This window comes from Symphodus melops (genome assembly GCF_947650265.1).
Source record: "Symphodus melops genome assembly, chromosome: 3".
In the NCBI taxonomy this organism is placed as follows: Eukaryota; Metazoa; Chordata; class Actinopteri; order Labriformes; family Labridae; genus Symphodus; species Symphodus melops.
Genome location: NC_136693.1, coordinates 18,344,542 through 18,364,360, shown reverse-complemented (window position 1 = coordinate 18,364,360; position 19,819 = coordinate 18,344,542). Strand labels below are relative to the sequence as shown.

At 38.6% G+C, this 19,819-nt stretch overlaps 2 protein-coding genes across 2 annotated transcripts; both read left to right on the top strand.

Moving 5' to 3' along the window:
• On the top strand, positions 1 to 5,815 carry LOC306821217 (uncharacterized protein). The gene is made up of 4 exons (XM_079339500.1): positions 1 to 217; positions 1,964 to 2,105; positions 4,694 to 4,905; positions 4,998 to 5,815. The coding sequence occupies exons 1-4, from the start codon at positions 163 to 165 to the stop codon at positions 5,102 to 5,104; spliced, it is 516 nt and encodes a 171-aa protein (XP_079195626.1). The 5' UTR covers positions 1 to 162; the 3' UTR covers positions 5,105 to 5,815.
• A 3,713-nt stretch (positions 5,816 to 9,528) lies between these two features.
• On the top strand, positions 9,529 to 18,659 carry vps26a (VPS26, retromer complex component A). The gene is made up of 10 exons (XM_079339775.1): positions 9,529 to 9,635; positions 11,104 to 11,253; positions 11,832 to 11,907; positions 12,380 to 12,536; positions 13,704 to 13,868; positions 14,005 to 14,111; positions 14,334 to 14,435; positions 14,661 to 14,770; positions 15,994 to 16,749; positions 16,783 to 18,659. Exons 1-9 carry the CDS (start codon positions 9,633 to 9,635, stop codon positions 16,108 to 16,110), a joined length of 987 nt encoding a protein of 328 aa, XP_079195901.1. The 5' UTR covers positions 9,529 to 9,632; the 3' UTR covers positions 16,111 to 16,749; positions 16,783 to 18,659.
• Positions 18,660 to 19,819: the final 1,160 nt, after the last annotated feature.

Genomic DNA, 19,819 nt, shown 5'->3' with positions numbered 1-19,819 from the left:
CAGGAAACCATGACGCAACCGGAGGGCTGAGCTCTTTTAGAGGGGAGTTTTTGGCTCACGCAGGCAGTTCACACATTTTCTTCAGCACGTCAAGACGCCGTACCCTGTTGGGGATAACCTGTCTAAGTTTTAGAGATTAGTCGAAGTAATACAAAGCGGAGGATGACACCCGTGTTGTTCGTCGTGGTCTCCTTTCTCGCCTTTGACATCGGAAAAGGTAAGTCGACCTTATTTTTTCGTAGAAAAACTCTGAAACAGTTATTATGGACACTTTCTGTATTGTAGGTTTTACTGAAAAAAGTTAAAAAATAATGTCGCATCTTGACAGGCGTTGGCTGTGAGGGTCTCACTATGAGGGGCGTCAGTTTGCCAAGCTGCGGTATTCGGGCCATCAGGGATCCTTGATTGACAAGCCAAATGACATTGATATGAGCCTTTTTGTTTCAGTATATTGTGTTAGTGACTCATTTTTTACAGTCAGGTTCTGTATTGCTGGGATGTGCCAAAGAAAAACATCACCACACTAAACTCTGTTTTTTACTGTATGATGGGGAAAAGAGTCAACACTTAGGGGTTCGTGAGGGGAAATATATAGGTGCTAAACTTAAAGTTGTTCACCCTTGCTGAACGGAAAGTGAAATTTCAGTTTCCGACATAAGTTTTGATGTGGCTGAAAATTGAAAACATTTCACAGTCTTTCTGGAGTTTCCCCATCACATCAGAGGACTTGTTCCGTTTGTATTTTTTTTTCTTCTAAAAATAGAAGAATGAAAAAATGAGGGGCACCCCAAATACATTATATAACAATAATCCTTTCACGTGCTTCATTGTTAATGTGTTGTTTTCAATCAAATATGTTTTTTATAAACTGTACTGATTTCAGTTTGTATGTGAGAAGAGACTGCTTTCTACACTTTTTTTACGTGAACCAATAGTCATGTTGTACTATCAGTTAAATTCCAAAGGAAATATAAAGAGATGATTTAACCCTCTTTCTCTAATAGCTAACCGAGGTCATTCCAATAAATAACTTTATTTATATAACACCTTTGAAAACAGGGGTTAAAAAAATACTTTGAAAAACAGCAGTAGCATAAAAAAGAGGAAGGATAAAGAGTCTCATTCTAAAGAACGACGGTCAATCACACAGCTGCAAAGTGCACAGTTACAAACAGTTAGGACAGAACATTCAATATGGTGAAAAAGTTGAATGTATAAATATTAGAACTATATAGAGCATCCCATGTACTGAGGCTGTGGTCTTCCTTGTGGGCCGTCCAGGTTTGAATGTGAACTGTGGCTCCTTTTCCGCTTGTCATTCCCCACTCTTTCTTTTTTCCCTGATTTCTATCCTATCTCTTAAATAAAGGCATAAGAAGCCCGAAAATAAACTATTGTAAAACCAACGAAGAAAATGGAAGCCAGGTGTTAAAATATTAAATTCAGGAACAAAACCACGACAAGCAAAGCAATGTCAAAAAAATTTCTTCATCTCATATTTAAACAAAACAGGAAACATCAGTTTTCAAACAGTCACGTTGACAAACATTTGAATTAATGTGTCTCTACAAGAAGCAGCGAATATTAAGTCATTGTTGCTATGAAAGGAAGGAGTATTGACACAGGATATTCGTGTAAAATGTCAGATAAGATGTGTGATTAAAGTGCTGCGATGTCTTAAGAACAACCTGTAAAGCTGTTACTTCCTATTCTGTCACACAACTGAAAAGAATAAACAACTCTGGGAACGAAACAGGCCAACAGTCATTTTACCCTGTTGCTGAATAATGTTGTAACCTATACTGAAACGAGGAACCACTAAACCTTAATTGACACACTGAACTGATCCAGATGAGCAAACGGATGTTGCCCACGAATGCTTAGACTGTGATCTGTTGCACTAAATGTTCCATGACAACTTAGAGACTTAAATAAAACTTAAAAAATGACCTTTACTCTACAGGAGCTCCCAGCACAGCTGTGTATAAGTTTGTGAGATGCAACCCTGAGGGTGGCCAGGCCAACTGTGTGACCCAGCAAAGTCCAGAAATGACATGGAGTCCAGAGCTACCAGCCAAACTGCCCTCTTCAACTGCACAGTACCTGTAAGTATTTTATAGTGTGTACAGTCATGATGTGATTATGGATGTATTGTGTGTGTTGCTAAGAGTTAAGTGAGAAAGTATGAAGAGAGTTCACCAAAACAACAGTCTCTGTGATAATATGGCACTTTTTTTTCAAGATAAATGCAGACTGTGAATATAGAAATGCTGATGCTGCGTTGGATCTGTTACCTTGGTTAACAAAACTCCGGCAATCCCATCTCTGGCTTTGTGTGTCTCTGTGTAGATTCACGTGTTGTTGTGTGTGTCTTAGAGTGTATAAGTGTAAGGTTGGAGGCCAAGAAAAGCCAAAATAGAAGATAACGTGTAGAGAAAAAGAGAGAGAGCGGGTGAAGAGGTTAAAAGAGGTGCAATAAGACAAAACGTAACTACCTCACATTCAGTTTCATATTGTGGCAAAGCACAGAGGCAGGAGATACATAAGCAATACAACATTTAATTTGATTGTCATTTGTATGGTATGCAAATCCTCCCAGTTTTCGCAAAGTATCTCCTCCATCTTCACATTAGTAATGAATTGTATTTTATTTACTTTTTTCCTCAAATGAATTAAACACAATCTTCTCATACAGAGGCTCAATCCATCTTGTGTGATTTGGTTTAACTTGGATATAAATACAGTAACTGTCGGGAATTAAGTTAATTTGTTAATGTGTTTTCATGTGTCAGTATGTGTATGTGTGTTTGTAGCATATATTGTAGCCTACTTGTGAAATGGTTTCTGTTGAAATTTGTGGACTACTGAGAAAGCCCATAATCGCAGTCTTGTCTTCGCCCTCAGCTTCCTCTTTTAGAGTTCCTCATAAAAGACGTCGATCCTATCAGCTAATGACCTCATATAAAGCATAAGGAAACTTGCAAAAAAGACCACAAATCAAACTTTATCTTGCCGCTGTCAATCTGCAATGTTGAAATGACATTGTATGTTAAAGATGTTTCAAATGAGCTGTTACATTATTAAAGCACTGCAAATAGATAACATCATAAACCCTCATGTGACTGTAGTTCAACAGAAAGCCCTTCATCTTTAACCATATTCACAAAAACACAGCTTTATGACCTAATCCAATCCAAAGCATGTTCGTTATCCAAAATGTGACAAAGACAAAGATACATGGAGAAGGTGGATGACGGGTGGATACTTCAGTGAGTTAAAGCATGAGGTACATGGCGTGTTTGAGAGGAAAGACGAGAGAAAGTGAAAGTGGAAAAACACTATTAATAAGAGGCTGAGTCTCATCTGGCCTTCTACATTATCAGCTTTCTTAAAAACACTTGGCCTCAGCTTCAGCTCTCACCTTAGCAGCTCGCCTTGAACAGGAAGCCGGAGGGAAGTGTTGAGAGGAAGTGGGCTGTGACGCTTGGTGTGCTGCTGCTTCTGGTCTATTGTTTTGTCTCTGTTTAAGTGCCACGTTAGTCTGATGTTTGGAGAATACCAGATTACACTTTAAAATGATAAAGTAATTACACTAGAAACTGCCATCTTTACTTTGACTAATATGTTTCAACAGCAGTTTAAGACTCAGTCTCTCAGACAGATGCCGGTGAGGTTGTTGCTGGATTCTAGTTCTTGATTGTCTTCAACTTGGCTTTACTTTAAACCGTCTGTAGACACACATCAACATTTGTTTGGAGGCTTGTTTATAGAAATATTATTCTAGCTGATTACATTCCATAAAAGCCTGAATGTCGGGGGGGTTGCCTAACAAGAATACATTAGGTTCATAAAGTTATATTGCAGAGCTAACAGGAGAACAGGACAGACTTTTAACAAGCATATTCTGCTAACACCCATAGTTCACAGACGAGCTTTAAGTGGGAGCACCTGTGTAGGACGTTAAGCGTGTGACATCATCTGCCCACCTGATGCATGTATTTACAAGCTGTTACCGTAAACCTCTGCTGCCCTTTTACTTTAGTACGGTACCATGATTACAAAACAACATCAAACCTGGGCCTTAAATACCCAATTCAACCAACAATGTGATATTGTTTTTGTTGTAAATGGTGTATGCGCAGAAAACTGCAGCTAAGAAGTATTTTCACCATAAGCTGTTATACTGATTATTTTTTGATATATAACTTGTTTGTAACATGATAGAATAAATATTTGAAGATGACCTGTTTTTTTCAGCAGGGAGATATTGGAGAAACATTCAAGAACGTGTCTATTTAGAACATTTAATAGAAATTAGATGTACAGCAAAACGTGATGCAGATAAATTTGAATTTAAACAATATCATCTTGTGTAGAGTATGACTTCTTGAACAGGAAATAATATTATTTACATCGAGGTATAGAGTAAATTCTATAGGGTTGAATAAACTGTGTTGTATTAAAAAACATTTCACAGAAAGTCTTTTATTTTGTGTTTTTGGACAAGAAATGTGAAATGATATTAATCTTTAACTCTTCAAGTTGAAGTTCATCCACACTTCAGAAGAGTCTGGTGTTTAGTTTGTCATGTTTCTTTGTTGTTTGTGTGTAATTAGCTAAAATGTCAGACATAACAGCTTCAGCCCACCAAATGCCATTAACATTTCCTGTTTGACTCTAAATCTGTGCGCAGGGAGGCAGAGCCTGTGGAGGATGAGCAGATGCAGGTAGAGGAGGAAACACTGATGCAGAATGAAGAGGGGGAGTCACCTTTTGTTTACTTCTACGGGGAAGGTTCTGGAGGTTATGAGGGCTCGGCAGCTGAAGATACATTCTTGGCAGACAAGGCCATTGAGACGGGCTCTGGTGCATCTTCAACAGAGAAATACTTTGAGCTGCAGAAAGGTAATTTAGTTAAAAACGTTCTTGATAGAGTCTTTTATGTCCTCATTTTTCTGTTCCATGATCTCTGAGCTGTCGTGTTACTCTGTTTGAAGATGGGGAATCAAGGAGCATGAGGCGGTTGTTCCCGAGCAGGTCTTTGGTTGGTGAAGCAAAACCAGAAGAGCAAGAGCTGAAAGAAGACCACCTATTGCAGCTGTAAGCTGAGCACACAGAATCAGACTCAGACACACACACACACATACACATACACAAGGCTAGCATCTATTGTATTTCCACCCTGTCTATTAAATATTGCAGCAAAAATCTTGACAAAAGCCAAATGTATACAAATATATATTTTGTATAAACACTGATGGAAATTATATTTTTGCATTGAAAGAACTTTTATAAAGAATGAAAAGTGTCTGTCAAAGTGAATAACTATCTGCATTAAAGAAACCTAATATGTCTGAGCACATTTCAGTTGACAGAGCCCTGTATTTGATGTCTTTTTGTAAAAAGAAAAAAAAAGGAAGTAGGGCAATGCTTTTTAAATTTAAAACATGCCTTTAAATATTTGTGATACCAGTGCAATAAGATTACATATATGTTCCACCTATTCAGTTCAGTTAGAAGGCATGTGTTCCTTTAAGACGCATAAAACATATTTATGTAATTTGATCCCTTTGTCTCAAATGTTTTTATACTTTTCACTAACCAAGTATGATTATGCAACCTTTTTAATGATGCAATGTTGATCGAGAGAATCTTGCAAACTCAAATCCCTCTGGATTGGATTCACGCAATCTTAACCACTGTGAGCTGAAACATATTCTAAATATGTATTCTACATATTTACCCATTTCATCATGGGCTGTGTTGTCTAATTAGCATTTGAGATACTTCAATAAATAAAGGATTCATAACAACAGTATGCTATAAGGTTTTCTTTTTTTTAATATAAATGGTGTACAGTGAATTATTCAAACTTTTCCTTTGTTTACTTTGTTGCCATTTTCACCTATAAATACAGTTTTTGTCAACATCAATTTAAAGCTTAATGTTTTTATGAATATTCTCTCATCCAAAGACAGTATATGTATTTAATGTAGTACAAATAAATAAAAAAAATCATCTGTCAGTACATATTTGCCACGGGCATTGAGAATTCTTTTAAAAACATCAAAGAAAAATATGTACAAAAGAAGTAGCTCAAGAGATTACTTATGTTTTGCATCTAGCATTTCGTCTAATAAATTAAAGAAATAATAAACAACATAACACAGTGTTTAGGCTGTTCTGTTCTTTTGTGGTGTTCTAATGCCAATCTTTGGAAAGGCCTGTGCACAATGGTAAATGTTCTAACTACCTCCATAGACAGTGTTGGTCCCCAATCTCCAGCGCCACTTCTGAAGGTCATGGACCGAAAAGCTTGGGAACCTCTTGCAAAGAGCTTTAAAGACAATAAAAGAACAAAGCCAATCCAATAAACGCATTTCAGTATTGTGTTGGTGCCAAATTAGAACAATAAAAACCCCAAATAAATATACTAAACTGTTGGAGCAACTAAAAGTCCAATACACTCAGAGAAATGATAAGGCCAATAGATCAATACTCTTTCACATAGGCTTGTGTTATATTTGGTTATGTTGGCCTGCCAATGAGTTCCAAGAAACATCAGATAAGGGTAAGTTAACAGTGTCATTGTAAGTTTGTCCACCAGATGGTGCTGATTAGTTTATTTTCATTTGAAGTCATTTATTTTTAACATACTGTATACTGGCTCTGAGCAGTTGTTAATGTTAAGCGACTGTATTTTATTTTTTGTCAAGATTCCATCATGAAATAGGATCCCTTCATAACTGCATAGAAAGTTTTAAGCAGTGCCATTTGCAAACTTTATTTATTCTTTCTTTTTAGTCAAAAATGTGTACTTATAAAGAACAATAAAGAAGGCCATACAATTTGTTAATTTAAGGCTCAGTCCCTTTTACTGTAGCTTGGTGTTTTTATTGCACATTTTAAAAAATAAAGGCTGGTATCAATAGAGACCCCTTATTCACTTAGTATTAACAAAAAGATCAAAAATAAGGAGAAAAAGCAGCAAGACACAATATCTGCTGGCTGGCTTTAGAAATAATAAATAATTGTTAAAACTATGAAAACAGAGGGGTTTTTTTTATTTCTCAAGCCAATTATTAACGCTTTAACATGAGCATTTAGCAGTCTAAGACATTCTTATGTGTATACACAGTTCCATAGGCCAACACAGCCCTCATGGGTGAATTGATTAGATATTTATGTGTAATTTGCTCATGTTATATCTGATGTAAGCCTACAATTTGTTAGTCTTTACTTTAAAAATATGAAGTGATCCGTCTTTTATTGACGCATGTCCCAATTAAAGGCAGGCTGATTCCAAAGACTTAAAGAGCATATTGCAGGTTAAAAAAAATTTGTAATTAATATTTTATATAGTTTGTTAATGGCTGTAAAATAAGTAGGTTATTTTTTTAATATGTTCTACAACACATAAGTGCTCTAATTTAGAGGAGAAAGTGGCTGTTTTAGCATAGCCGTTTAGAACGTGCTTTTTTTTCAACAACGCGTCATATGACGTAACATGAGGGAGTCCCGTTCTCTGACTCTGCTTTGATCGGCTTTATGCGTCCGTGTATGAATGAATGAATGAAGCCTTTATTGCCCCTGGGGGAACTTGTCTTGCACCGAGAGCATCAAACACTTTACAAACAAACATTTAGAAGGCAGCACAAAAGAATTAAAGCACAAAAAAACAGGCTAAAACATGATTAAAGAGGAGTAATGATACGTGGTAGTGAGTGAGAACAGACAGGATGCCTCCCTGCTATAGTTTGTAACTTGAGCGGCGCACATTCAGGTGCACAGTGTAAGTGGCTTGATTATTCATAGTGTGTTTTGGTGAATTATTCTCACAACCTCAGAAACGATCGAACAGACACGTTGAATATTTCGGTATCAGACACAAAAACGTTTCCTTATTAATGATTTAAATCTCTGGCTGTTTAACATAAAATATTATATACGCAGACAGAAAGCGTTTAATGATTTGATCTGCTGGAATCCTCTGTATATTCTCTAGTGTGAGCGTAATAGACACCGGACAGTCTGTTTTAATATATGTAGTCATACGATTTATTATAAATCCAACTCTGTTACAAGAGAGCGCGTGTGTGTGTGTGCGCGTGTGTGTGTGTGTGTGTGTGTGTGTTTGTGTGTGTGCGCAGTGGGGAAAGACGGAACGCGCAGTTTGGAAACGAAACGAAACACAACCTTTACTTCTGTCGGTCCTTTATCCCATTAAAACTTTAAACTTTTTGTAGTAGCCTAATATATGTGCACGCATTAAACTGTGGAGTGTGTGTGTGTGTGTGTGTGTGTGTGTGTGTGTGTGTGTGTTTGTGTGTGCGCAGTGGGAAAAGACGGAACGCGCGGTTTGGAAACAAACAGAAACACAAGCTTTACGTCGGTCCTCTATCCAATTAAAACTTTAAACTTTTTGTAGTAGCCTAATATATGTGCACGCATTAAACTGTGGAGTGTGTGCGCTGTTGTGCATGTTTGTGTGGATTACGTGCGCCGTGATCCTGCACCATACACTGTATTTTCTATAACAACGTGAGCACTGGGCTGCATGAGGAATAAACAATTAAGACATGGTGCTGCATTTGCACAGGCCGTGTAATCGGGTTTTATGTCTGTCTGTCTGTCTGTCTGTCTCTCTCTCTCTCTCTCTCTCTCTCGCTCTCTCTCGCGCGCGCACAGCGCGGCACCGTAATACGTTGTACAGATTTGCCGTTTTTACAAGCAGCTCCCATACAATGTAAAGGTGAATGATCGTCACTTGCACCTTCTACAAATAGTTTTTTAATTGATTGAATGTGATTACAAACTTTACATATGCTGATGTGAACACAGCACTCGCCCATATATGGCGAGCTGACACCTGTCACTCAGCAGGACGCCTGCTCCGGGTCTCTCCTCACACCACAGCTTCACTTCTCTCCTGAGGCCGTTATTCCTTTAATCCTGCCTGTTTCTGCTCTCTATCACATTTAACAGGTTCAGAATAATAAGCCAGTGGACCATTATATGTAAAGGAATACATGTCTTCTTCCTCTTCATTGACGGGAGTGACACTCGGATCCATGATTTTCTATGTTAAACAGACGGGGATTCAGCGGGACTCCCTTATGTTACGTCACAGCCGAATGCGGAAGTAAAAAGCAAAGACGTGCGAAAACGTACTAAAACGTTTCCAGGAGACCCTGTGGGTTATTAATTTCAGAATTTCTTTAAAAACAGTATTGTTAACGTATTTTCCTATGATTAGTTAAGTTTTGTCTTTAACCTGCAATATGCTCTTTAAGTAAAAGCTCAGAAGTTTTTCAGCAATAGGAATTAGACTAATTAAGTTTACAACATTAGAATAAAGTTTCCCAAATTGATCCAAAACTGGGATACTAGTGCTAAAGAGCGCCATCACGTGGATGATCATTGTGAACAACATTCGAGTCAGTACTGAAAGAAAGACAACATTAATATGTGATTGTGCGCCTAACGTGTTACGTCTGTGCCCCGCCCACACACGCAGCTATGACGCAACCACGTGACGTGGGTCATATGACGGGGAGTCTTGATACTACCTCAGTCGGACAGGCTACACGGAGCGAGGCTAGCTGTTAGCTTCAACTGTTTAAACAGCAGACATGGTGAGTGAAAAAAAAAACCCATTCATCAATTGTTCGGACTGCTTTGAGATAATCTGGTTTGCTGCTTTATGAAACGTAGCATTAACACGGACCCCGTGTTTCATTTGACATTAAAGTTTGACAGGAGAGCTAGCTGTGTTAGCTCAAGTACGAGGCCGTCTCGGTTTTTGTCAGTGATGTGTTTGCAAAAGCCAACATTTACTGATAGCAGCCTGAAGAACTCACTAAGTTTAAGAGGTTTCTAATCTAGTTCATGTTTTCAGTGGAGTTGTCGGGAGGCCACAGAGATAAGTGTCAGCTAGCCTTACATGTTAGGTCAGTGTGATGAGAAGTTGTACCGTATCATGTAAGTCAGATAACATCAGTGAAACACACATTTATTTATTCAAGCTTTAACTTTGTACTAAACTGCATGAACTAAAATGTTTTTGTTTATCTTGACATTGTAGCTCAGTACCTTGATTTTTTTTTTAAAAACTAGTTGTCTTGAATAGCCTATATGCATCCTACTACATAGTTATAATATTAAAATGCCTCCCTTATAATCAAATAGTTATTAGTTACTCCTGACATGTTAATGGTTGAACCAGATTTAGCTCAGCTGCATGCTGAAGTGTGATGTGTGTTTTCACCAGCTAAGAGAGAAAATGTTTGCGCAGTTGTTGATCCAGTGACAAAAAACCCCCCAAAACAAAACAAGGGGTGAGCGTTGCATGATAAATACAAGTGTTTCAAGTTTCATGCACACTCATAAGTCACATTTTCTTTGCACACACTTATAAACCCACGGATGTAAAGATTGATCAGCCTCGGGGGTGTTTGTAATCTCAGACAGTCTTCAAAAATAGGTGTTAACACCCCCCCCCCCCCTCAGATGGACACATGACTGAGTTTAAAACTTGCTCCTCAGGCTTTAATGTGTCTGTGAGCTTCAAGTCCTATTGTTGGATGGATGGATGGATTGATTATTGATCCTGAGGGAAATTCAATGTTTTCTGTATATATATTCTCTTATAAATATTGATATTTTGTTTTTGTCTCACAAATTTTGCTCCTCACACATTCCCTCAAACAAATATTGTTAACATACTGCTTCATGACTTATTGATGGTTGAATAATGTGTTTTACAACTGATTCTGGGCAAGCAACTGATGCTTACTTATATCCTCAAGCTACATTAAATAAAGTATATGCAAAATATGCAATATGTTTGTCGAGTTAGCATTGATAGTCACAGTGATGCTATGTTTAGAATAAAAGGAAGCTTCCCAACTCGACCAGTTTTATACTTTCTGAGTTGTTGAAGTGGTGGTCAAAAAGGATTTCTGGGTTGTTCAGTAAGGTTTTAACATATTACATCTTTCCTGTAAATAATGAGCCAGTGAAAGTATTCATCATCAGACATAAACGTATTAAACTACGAAATGTGACGCTGCCGTTTTGAATGATGTGCTTTGTGTTTTTCAGAGTTTCCTCGGGGGTTTGTTTGGGCCGGTATGTGAGATAGATGTTCTGCTGAACGATGCAGAGAACAGAAAGACCGCCGAGCTAAAGACCGAAGACGGAAAAGTGGAGAAACACTACCTGTTCTATGACGGCGAGTCCGTCTCTGGCAAGGTAAGCCAAGTTTTCATGAATTATAAAGTGGCGAGGAGAGCTTCACAAAGTTCATTAAGGGGACAGTACACACGTGGGTCATGATTTAGATTAGCTGTCATGTATACAGTAAGTTCACTGTGCTCAGTCAGCATATATTGGACGTCTCTGCAGTCTATTTAGAGATCCTCTCTTTCAGGGATCCCAGTGGGAAATTAAGGTTCTTTTTATGTGCAACATTTGATCAGACTTCAGGAGGAAGTCAACCATCTATGATTCACATCCCTCAAATCGTCAGCTAAAATGTCAACTATATTTAACTTTTGGAGTCTTCCCACCACACAGTTTCTCTTGGGATGTTTCATTCTCGCGTGTTCCCCATGTGCAGTTTGAAACTAGGTTTCGAGGTTTCATACAGCTTTAACCTGTTAGCACCAGCACACAACTAAAATGTATACTCCCAGCAGATGTGATTGTGAACGATCGGGACAGTTCTTCTTCTATGTCTGTTTCTCGTTTTTCTCTGTTATGAAGCACATCCTCACACACAGGTCTTTGGTTCATTTGTTGAATGATCTGATGAAGTTCTGGCTCTCCAGGTAAATCTGAATGTGAAGCAGGGAGGAAAGCGTCTGGAGCATCAGGGCATTCGCATCGAGTTTGTGGGACAGATAGGTGAGCGTGCTTCATGTCTCCGTTATGATCTGTTTGCATTGTAATGGCTTATGCTCTCATTGTTCTTTCTAAGTGCAATGAACGTTCTTGTTGCTTTGAAACAACCACAATAGTACTTATTCATATTTGCAGTTGTACAATTGAAACCTCTAGATTGCCTTTCACAACATTAATTGCAAAAGGTGCTTTGCTCCTTAAAGCTGGAAAAACTACGTGTCAACAATTGATTGCTGGCTTTCTCATGTGGCTAAAGGGTTTAACAGAGCATGTGGTCATCATGTGCCACTTGCTATAGTGGGGCTAAACCCTCCTCCCACTGTAGCGGCAGTGTGTTGAAAGAATATGAAATCCTGAAATGAAACTTGGACTGTGATAAAGTTGTTCTAGTCTGACTCAACTCTTTTGATTTATAAACCATACAGTCAACTAAGAAGTGTAGGTTGACCATGCTGTCTTCTGCCTGTTGTTTCAGAGCTGTTCTCTGATAAGAGCAACACGCACGAGTTTGTGGACTTGGTCAAAGAGTTGGCTCTCCCTGGAGAACTCGCCCAGAACAGGAGCTACGACTTTGAGTTCATGCAGGTGGAGAAGCCCTATGAATCCTACACTGGAGCCAATGTCAGGCTAAGGTATATTTATTAAAAGGTCTCAATAAAGTCAAACTGCTGCCTCTGTTATCATATTGATCACATGGGGATTCATAACTTGTGTTATTTTATGGGCTTCTTCTTCTTTGGCAGCAAAGAACAGCCTCCTCTCACTTGTACTGCTGCCTCAGATTCACAAAATTTACAAAATAACTGATCAGTTGTTTTGGTTGTCAACAAGTTGAAAATATCTCATTTAGCTTACAGATGAAATAGTTTGATGGTAAAGACTTAAAGGGGACATATTATAAAAAATCCACTTTGTGTTTTTGAACATAACGTTGGGTAACCTCGGTGTCTACCCACCTTCAAAATGTGAAATAAACCCATCCAGTCCTTTTCTTTGGGGTCTGCACTAGTCTTACAACACAGAGGACAAACATGCTCAAATTTGCTCTCCTTGTGACACACACTCCCAAATGGGATCCACTCTCCTCCCTGGCATCTCCACCCATGGACTCCATCCCAGCACAGAGCAACATTTTCACGCAGGTCCATCAACTTTTTTTTATTTTCGTCAGCGAAGAGTAACGTCTACTAGGAAAACTGCATTTAAAGAGACGCACACCAAAAACAGAGCGTTCTGAGAGAGCTGGTTTATAGAGGATCACAAACCTCCTCTGCTGCTTCATGTTACAATTAGACCAAAGCACAGCACAGATGTTTTATTTAGGCCACAGTGGGACTGTTTGAAAAGGGGTCTAATACGTCCTCTTTAACTTGTGTGGCATTATGGGATCTACAGATAAGATTTTGACTTCAGTAAGTGTTTTCTTATTTTTGCTTCTTTTTTTTATGATCATCAAACTTTGGTGGAGTTTTAGTGAATACATACATTGAATAACATATCTTAACTCTGACTAAAGTGAGAATGAAAGGTAGATGGGCACTTTACTATCATTGTACAAAGGAACACAATGACACTTTGTCAGGAACAATTGTGTACAGCAGCATTAGAATTGCACAGATGAAAACATAATAAAGTATATTGTGGCCTGCTTGAGTGAGGTGTGCACAGGGGAAGCATGGAGACGTCTCTCTTCCATTCTATCTCATTATTTCCTGTCAGTAGTCATGTATTGATGCAGAGGAGAAATGTCTGTTAAAAACAGCTTGTGTGGGGTCTGTGTTTGTGTGTCCTTCTTGCAGGTATTTCCTCAGGGTGACAATAGTTCGTCGTCTTTCTGACCTGGTGAAGGAATACGAGTTGATCGTCCACCAGTTAGCCACCTACCCAGACGTCAACAACTCGATCAAGATGGAGGTTGGCATAGAAGACTGTCTGCACATTGAGTTTGAATACAATAAATCAAAGTAAGATCATTTTTTCCTTTAAAACATTTGTTTTCAAATCTGGCCCCACAAATCATAAAAAGCCCTGCCTTTTGAGATATCACAAAGCAGTGGGTTCCTCTTGATGTGTGTGTGTGTGTGTTTGTTTATTTATTAGATATCACCTGAAAGACGTGATCGTTGGGAAGATCTACTTCCTGCTGGTCAGGATCAAGATCCAACACATGGAGCTGCAGCTCATCAAGAAGGAGATAACAGGAATAGGTACTAATCCTGGGTGGTAAAAATGAAGACCCATCAAGTCGTGCCTAACTAAAGCAGCATGTGTGCTAACTCTGTCATTCATCATCTTTTAGGTTTATCCAACATAACACTTAGTTAGTTTTCTCCTCTGTGCGGTGCTTGGGTCCCAAAAGAAGCCTGTCAGCTCTGCTCCACTTTATTGTATCATGTCTCATGTAATGCAACTGTTGTCCTGATTTTCAGGTCCCAGTACTACTACAGAAACAGAGACGGTTGCAAAGTATGAGATCATGGATGGTGCTCCAGTTAAAGGAGAGTCAATCCCCATCAGACTGTTTCTGGCAGGTAAGGTCTTCTTAATTGATCGTTTTCTTATTCCGTCTCTGAAATATGTTATAATTTCGTCTTTAACTCCAATTTTACGGTTGCTGAGTTCACAGTAGGGTTTAACCATTGTATGCAGAGATCATCTGTTTATGTCATTCGTTGTGATTGTAATCAACTGTCCTCATTAAAGCCTTTAAACATATATTTCCAGCTGTTGCACTGACTTCATTCTAATGCTCACAGGATACGAATTAACACCCACCATGAGGGACGTCAACAAGAAGTTTTCTGTACGTTACTTTCTTAATCTGGTGCTGGTGGATGAAGAGGACCGAAGATACTTTAAACAACAGGTAACACCTGCATCCACAGAAAAGTCTTGGACATCAGTGAGTGTTGCTGTTTTCTCCAGCACACGGAGACACTGTTGGAAAATGAGTATCATCCAAGTTGTCCATTTATTTATATTTATGGTTGTGTAATGAAACTTGACACAGTTGTACATTGAATATCTTGTTGGTTTGGTTCTATATCAAGCCAAATTACAACTGTGGTCCATTAGTGATATTAAACATCTTAATAATCGTACCAAAGTGGTACCACTAAGTACATGGATGTTAGTAATACCACAGCTCAAGTACCGTAAATTCCGGACTATAAGCCGCTACTTTTTTCTCACACTTCGAGCACTGCGGCTTCTACTCCGGTGCGGCTAATGCATGGATTTTTTATGGGGGACAATGAGCTTCTGCCGCAAAAACATTTGACTTCGTCACATCGGATCTTAATATCAGTCATTTTGCGCTTCATGCACGCACCCTCATGATGGAAAACACACGGAGAAATACATATGATGTAGCTTTCAAGTTAAAGGCGATAGACCTGGCTGTCAAAGAAGCTAACAGAGCTGCTGCACGTTAAGATGACACTGACAGCGACAACAGAGACTGAGGAAGTGAGTAATGAAGTCATTCTGAGGCAGTGAATGGATGGACTTTTTCTTGTGAAAAATATTACGGTCATCTTTTTCATCAGCCGTGTTACAGACACTGTCGGCTAGGCTTCGTATTGTAACGGTTCATGTTGTAAAGTCAGTAGTTGATAATGTGTTCATAATTCCGATTATGTGGAGAGTCAGTGAATGCACCAGCGAGAACGTGTTGAGTGGCTGTATGAGAGAACGCTGGGGGAGAGAGTTGGATTGTTACGGCAAGTTACGTGTTGCTCTCTGCTGTAAACGGCGTGGTCACGGCCGACAGTGATCGGGTTATTAAAAGTTATTATTTGAACGCTCCGTACGGACGCTACAGTATTTGCGGATGTTACCGGTAGCCTACGTCTGTGTAAATAGCTCTTGTTATAGCGTGGACACCTGCGGCTTATAATCAAGTGCGGCTTATATATGTACAAATACATTTATTTACTTATTTTTAGCCGGTGCGGCTTATATCCAGGTGCGCTCAATAGTACGAAATTTACGGTACTCATTTACGATCATCTATTTTTTTTATTTTATTTTTGTTCCATTTTTTTCCCGAGTGTATTCAGTCATCTATTCCTCTCTGTGTGTGTTCAGGAGATTGTTTTGTGGAGAAAAGCTCCAGAGAAGCTGAGGAAAAGAAACTTCCACCAGCGCTACGAGTCCCCTGAGCCCCGACCCCAGCCAGTTACTGCAGAGCAGCCTGAGATGTGAAGGCAAAGCAGTGACTGAAACTGGACACAGAAACACCGCAACTCTTCACTGCTGAACAGCCAGAGGTGTGAGGGCCGCTCCACTCTCTCCCTGGACTGACAACTGTCTGTAAACATGAACACACATACCTTCAGAGTCCCCCCCCCCCCCCACTGCTTCACAGCTTCTGATGTGAGCGTGCTGCACTACAAGACTCAAACACACTTGCATACAAATGCACAAAAGAATGCAATCAAAGGAGGCTGAATGCTAGAAGTCAAGGCAAGTATAACCCTGGTGTCTCAGACTGAAAACACACACACTCTCTCTCTCTCTCACACACACACACACACACACACACACACACACACACTCACACACACACTCACAAGGGGAGCCAGACAGTCCCCACCTGCTGCAGTTTTCTCAACTTAAAGAGCAAAACAAGAAAGAAGTTGACTGCTACAAACAGCCACCACACCCAGTATCCCCATCACCTGCAACAGGAGTTTATTTTGTTGCATATTTGGACAGAAGTTCCTCTGGCATCCTCTCTCACACAAATGTTACAAAAAGGTCTCGCTGGAGTCAACCAACGATTGCAAATATTTAAGTGGGGTCAACCTGAAGGACAGTTATGAGTCAACACACACACTCTGTGTTTATTCACTAACCCTGTGTTTAAGCCATGAGGCTACAGGCTGCTCTTTCCACCCAAATGTCTGCGTAATGGTTCAGTGCAACTTTTATTCATCTGTCCATTAATCCCAAATAATTGTGTTACTCTATTTAGATCTTATTTAATTATATACAAAATCCGTAAGAGCTGCAACTTATTGTTCTTTCAGTTATTTTATGCATGTGATGTTAATGATTTAAAGTTTAGTCTTTACATGTCCAGAAATTTTCTTGAAACTGAGAGGACATGGAAGTTAACACGGTGAAGTCAACAGGAAACGGCAAAAAATGTTCCAGAGGGAAAAAAAAGAAATGAAAAGTAATGTTTGAGGAGGTAAGAGATAGAAAATGACTGAAAGTAATGTTCAATTAGCAACAATTGACTTATCAAATCACCCACTAATTGTTGCAGCTCTTGAAATGAAAATGCAAATGATTTAGATAGTTAAGATGAATATGTTATGCACTCTTCACTGTCGATCACCCAACTATGTTTGCCTTGTAAAGTTTCTAAGAGTTCTCTTGACGTCTTCTTCAAGTCGAGGCGTTTTCTTGGGATTTCAGCGTTTAGTTTGATCCTGTCTGTATGAACCCTGGTGGAAAAAAAGAACCTCAGTTATATTTACCCTCCAGAGTTATTGCAAGGGTAGTTAATCCAAAAGTGGAGAAAGAATAAAGAAATATCCGAGCTTGGTCGCCACATGGAATTCCATTGAATTTAATTTCCCTATGAAGAAATGTATAAGGTCATTAGAGAGATTTCAAAACTTGTATTTTGTTAAGTCTTTGTTGCTAACATGTATTTATTTGTAGTTGGGCTGAACTGAACCATTGAATTCACAGCTCATCATAGCTGATGACAGCTGACTTTTACTGCAGTGTATGTGAAAGAAATTTCTTCAGATTCAAAGCATGACAAGGTAGAAAGTGTGTTCAACAGCTACTTCTGCATGGTTTCAGTTTACATTTTAAATTAAAACCATGTGTAGATAGCTGAAAGGATGCTAAGACATGATGAGCAAACTCGTCTTCTCACTTCATATCCCCTTTTAAAGCTCGCAGCAGGTTTTTTATTTTCTGAATACTATTTCTTTTTTCTAACCTGGTCATATCTGCTTTGTGCGCACTGGATGAGATGCAGAATCAAACACTAAGTTCAACATTGTTCCACTGTGATGCTACGACCGACTGTTTACGTCCTGCTTAGAAGAAACACACACGCACACACACACACACACACACGCACACAGTCTGGTGATTTTACTTAACTTGTGTGTAAGTTGATTTTGCCCTTATGTTCTGACTTGTGGCTGGCTTTGCACTTTCCCTTCTGATTCTTTACTTTGTTTAAAGTGGTCATCTAAGCTGCAACTGAACATCACTCAAGGACAACCACACCTCAGAGATCCCCTGTGTCTGCCACAGAGAAAACAATGCTTTCATTTGTATGTCACTACCACTTTTGTTGACTACTTTATTTTACTCTCGTGTGAAAGTTGTGCTGTCATGTTTCATAACATGACAGACATGACCTTTGGTCACTTAAAATGTTACAGCTTCTATTGTTGACCCTGCACTCTGGTCTCCTCTTGTTTAGAATCAATGTTATTTATTATCAAGTCATGTTTCCTCTTCTGCTGCTGCCAAACACTTTCTATCATTCTGAGCACCACATGAAAGGGTTTGTTGTACTTTTAAATACCTTCAAATGGTTAGGAAGAAACTCAAATGTTACAATTTTCTGTCCCTCTCTCATCGTCTGCATGGTCATCTTCACACAATGTCGAATCATGCCATCAATATGTGTGTGTGTGGTTGTATGATATGTGAATTGTTACCAGACCCAAATATATAGCTAAGATGAATCATGAATAAAGAAAATTTATACTGAATTCTTTTTAGAGAATCATTTATTTTAAAGATGATCGCACCACAGATGAAAATGAGAGTTTAGCTCAATTATTTGTTTAGAGAGGTAAACCTTAGTGTGTGAGTGGGATTTCCAAATGGACTTCCAGGTAGAAAGTACTCTCAACTCTCAGGGGAGACGGAACAGTGACCTATAAGTAAGTAAGTAAGTAACGTTTATTTATAGGGCACCTTTCACATATCAGGATCACAAAGTGCTTTACAACAATAAAAGGCGATTAACAGTTAAAAACAGAAACGGCAAAAACAAACATACAAAAGGTAAAATAGATAAAAGAGTAGAATAAAACAGCTACTGATCAACCAAAATCCTGTCTGAATAAATTCAAAAAAAGTCCAGGACACTCTTGGAAAAAAGTCAGATAAAAGTTAATCAGGTTTACTCGATCTTTTCCCCTACCTTCTCTAGGCCTACAAGATATTAGGAAGACTTAAACTACAACAGTTGCAAAATGTTATATTTCAATATTCGATCACTGCATTCATCTTTGATAGTTCTATTATACCTCTTCAGTCACCTGAAAAAGAAACAATGCAATTTGACTTTTGGTTAAGAATTAAGATACATTCTAAGAATAATAATGATAACATTTATATTTTTAACATGCCTGACACGTAATCAAACACACTGTGCATTAGTTAAAACAAATATTTCAAGGGTGAGAACAACCCTCGAACAGCATTTAAAAATCCAATTTCTGTGTGACACTATTTACAGCATGAGACAAACAAACAAATCAGATTAGTTAGTTTAGTTAGTTTGTATTCTTTCTCCCCTACATTTCTCAATCCAGTTACATTTTAAAACATGAGCATCTTTTCTGAAGAGTTGTTCCCGTTTTAAAGTGAGACACACACGGGACCCATTCAAAGATCGTCTATACATATTGTGCTGGGGAATAAACTAGAACTTTTTTTTACAGACAAAGGGGACACCTTTGTGTTTAATATACGATCTTGAGATTAATTAACAAAGGAGTTCGTATTTTGCCTGTTTATTATACTTTACTATCCATTTGCGCTATGTTGACGATAAAATAAATTGTCGCTTCTCGTCATACTTTTCCTCGACTTTGTCTTATTTGAGCGAGCGGCTTTAAATCCCGAATACGAGTCTGTATTT

Bases quoted from the DNA above. Each gene is read 5' to 3' on its own strand.
- LOC306821217 (XM_079339500.1), top strand. From the start codon at position 163: ATGACACCCGTGTTGTTCGTCGTGGTCTCCTTTCTCGCCTTTGACATC. The intron at 218-1,963 runs GTAAGTCGACCT...TTTACTCTACAG, and splicing joins CGCCTTTGACATCGGAAAAG to GAGCTCCCAGCACAGCTGTG. The intron at 2,106-4,693 runs GTAAGTATTTTA...ATCTGTGCGCAG, and splicing joins TCTTCAACTGCACAGTACCT to GGAGGCAGAGCCTGTGGAGG.
- vps26a (XM_079339775.1), top strand. The intron at 13,869-14,004 runs GTAAGATCATTT...TTTATTTATTAG, and splicing joins TTTGAATACAATAAATCAAA to ATATCACCTGAAAGACGTGA. The intron at 14,112-14,333 runs GTACTAATCCTG...CCTGATTTTCAG, and splicing joins GAAGGAGATAACAGGAATAG to GTCCCAGTACTACTACAGAA.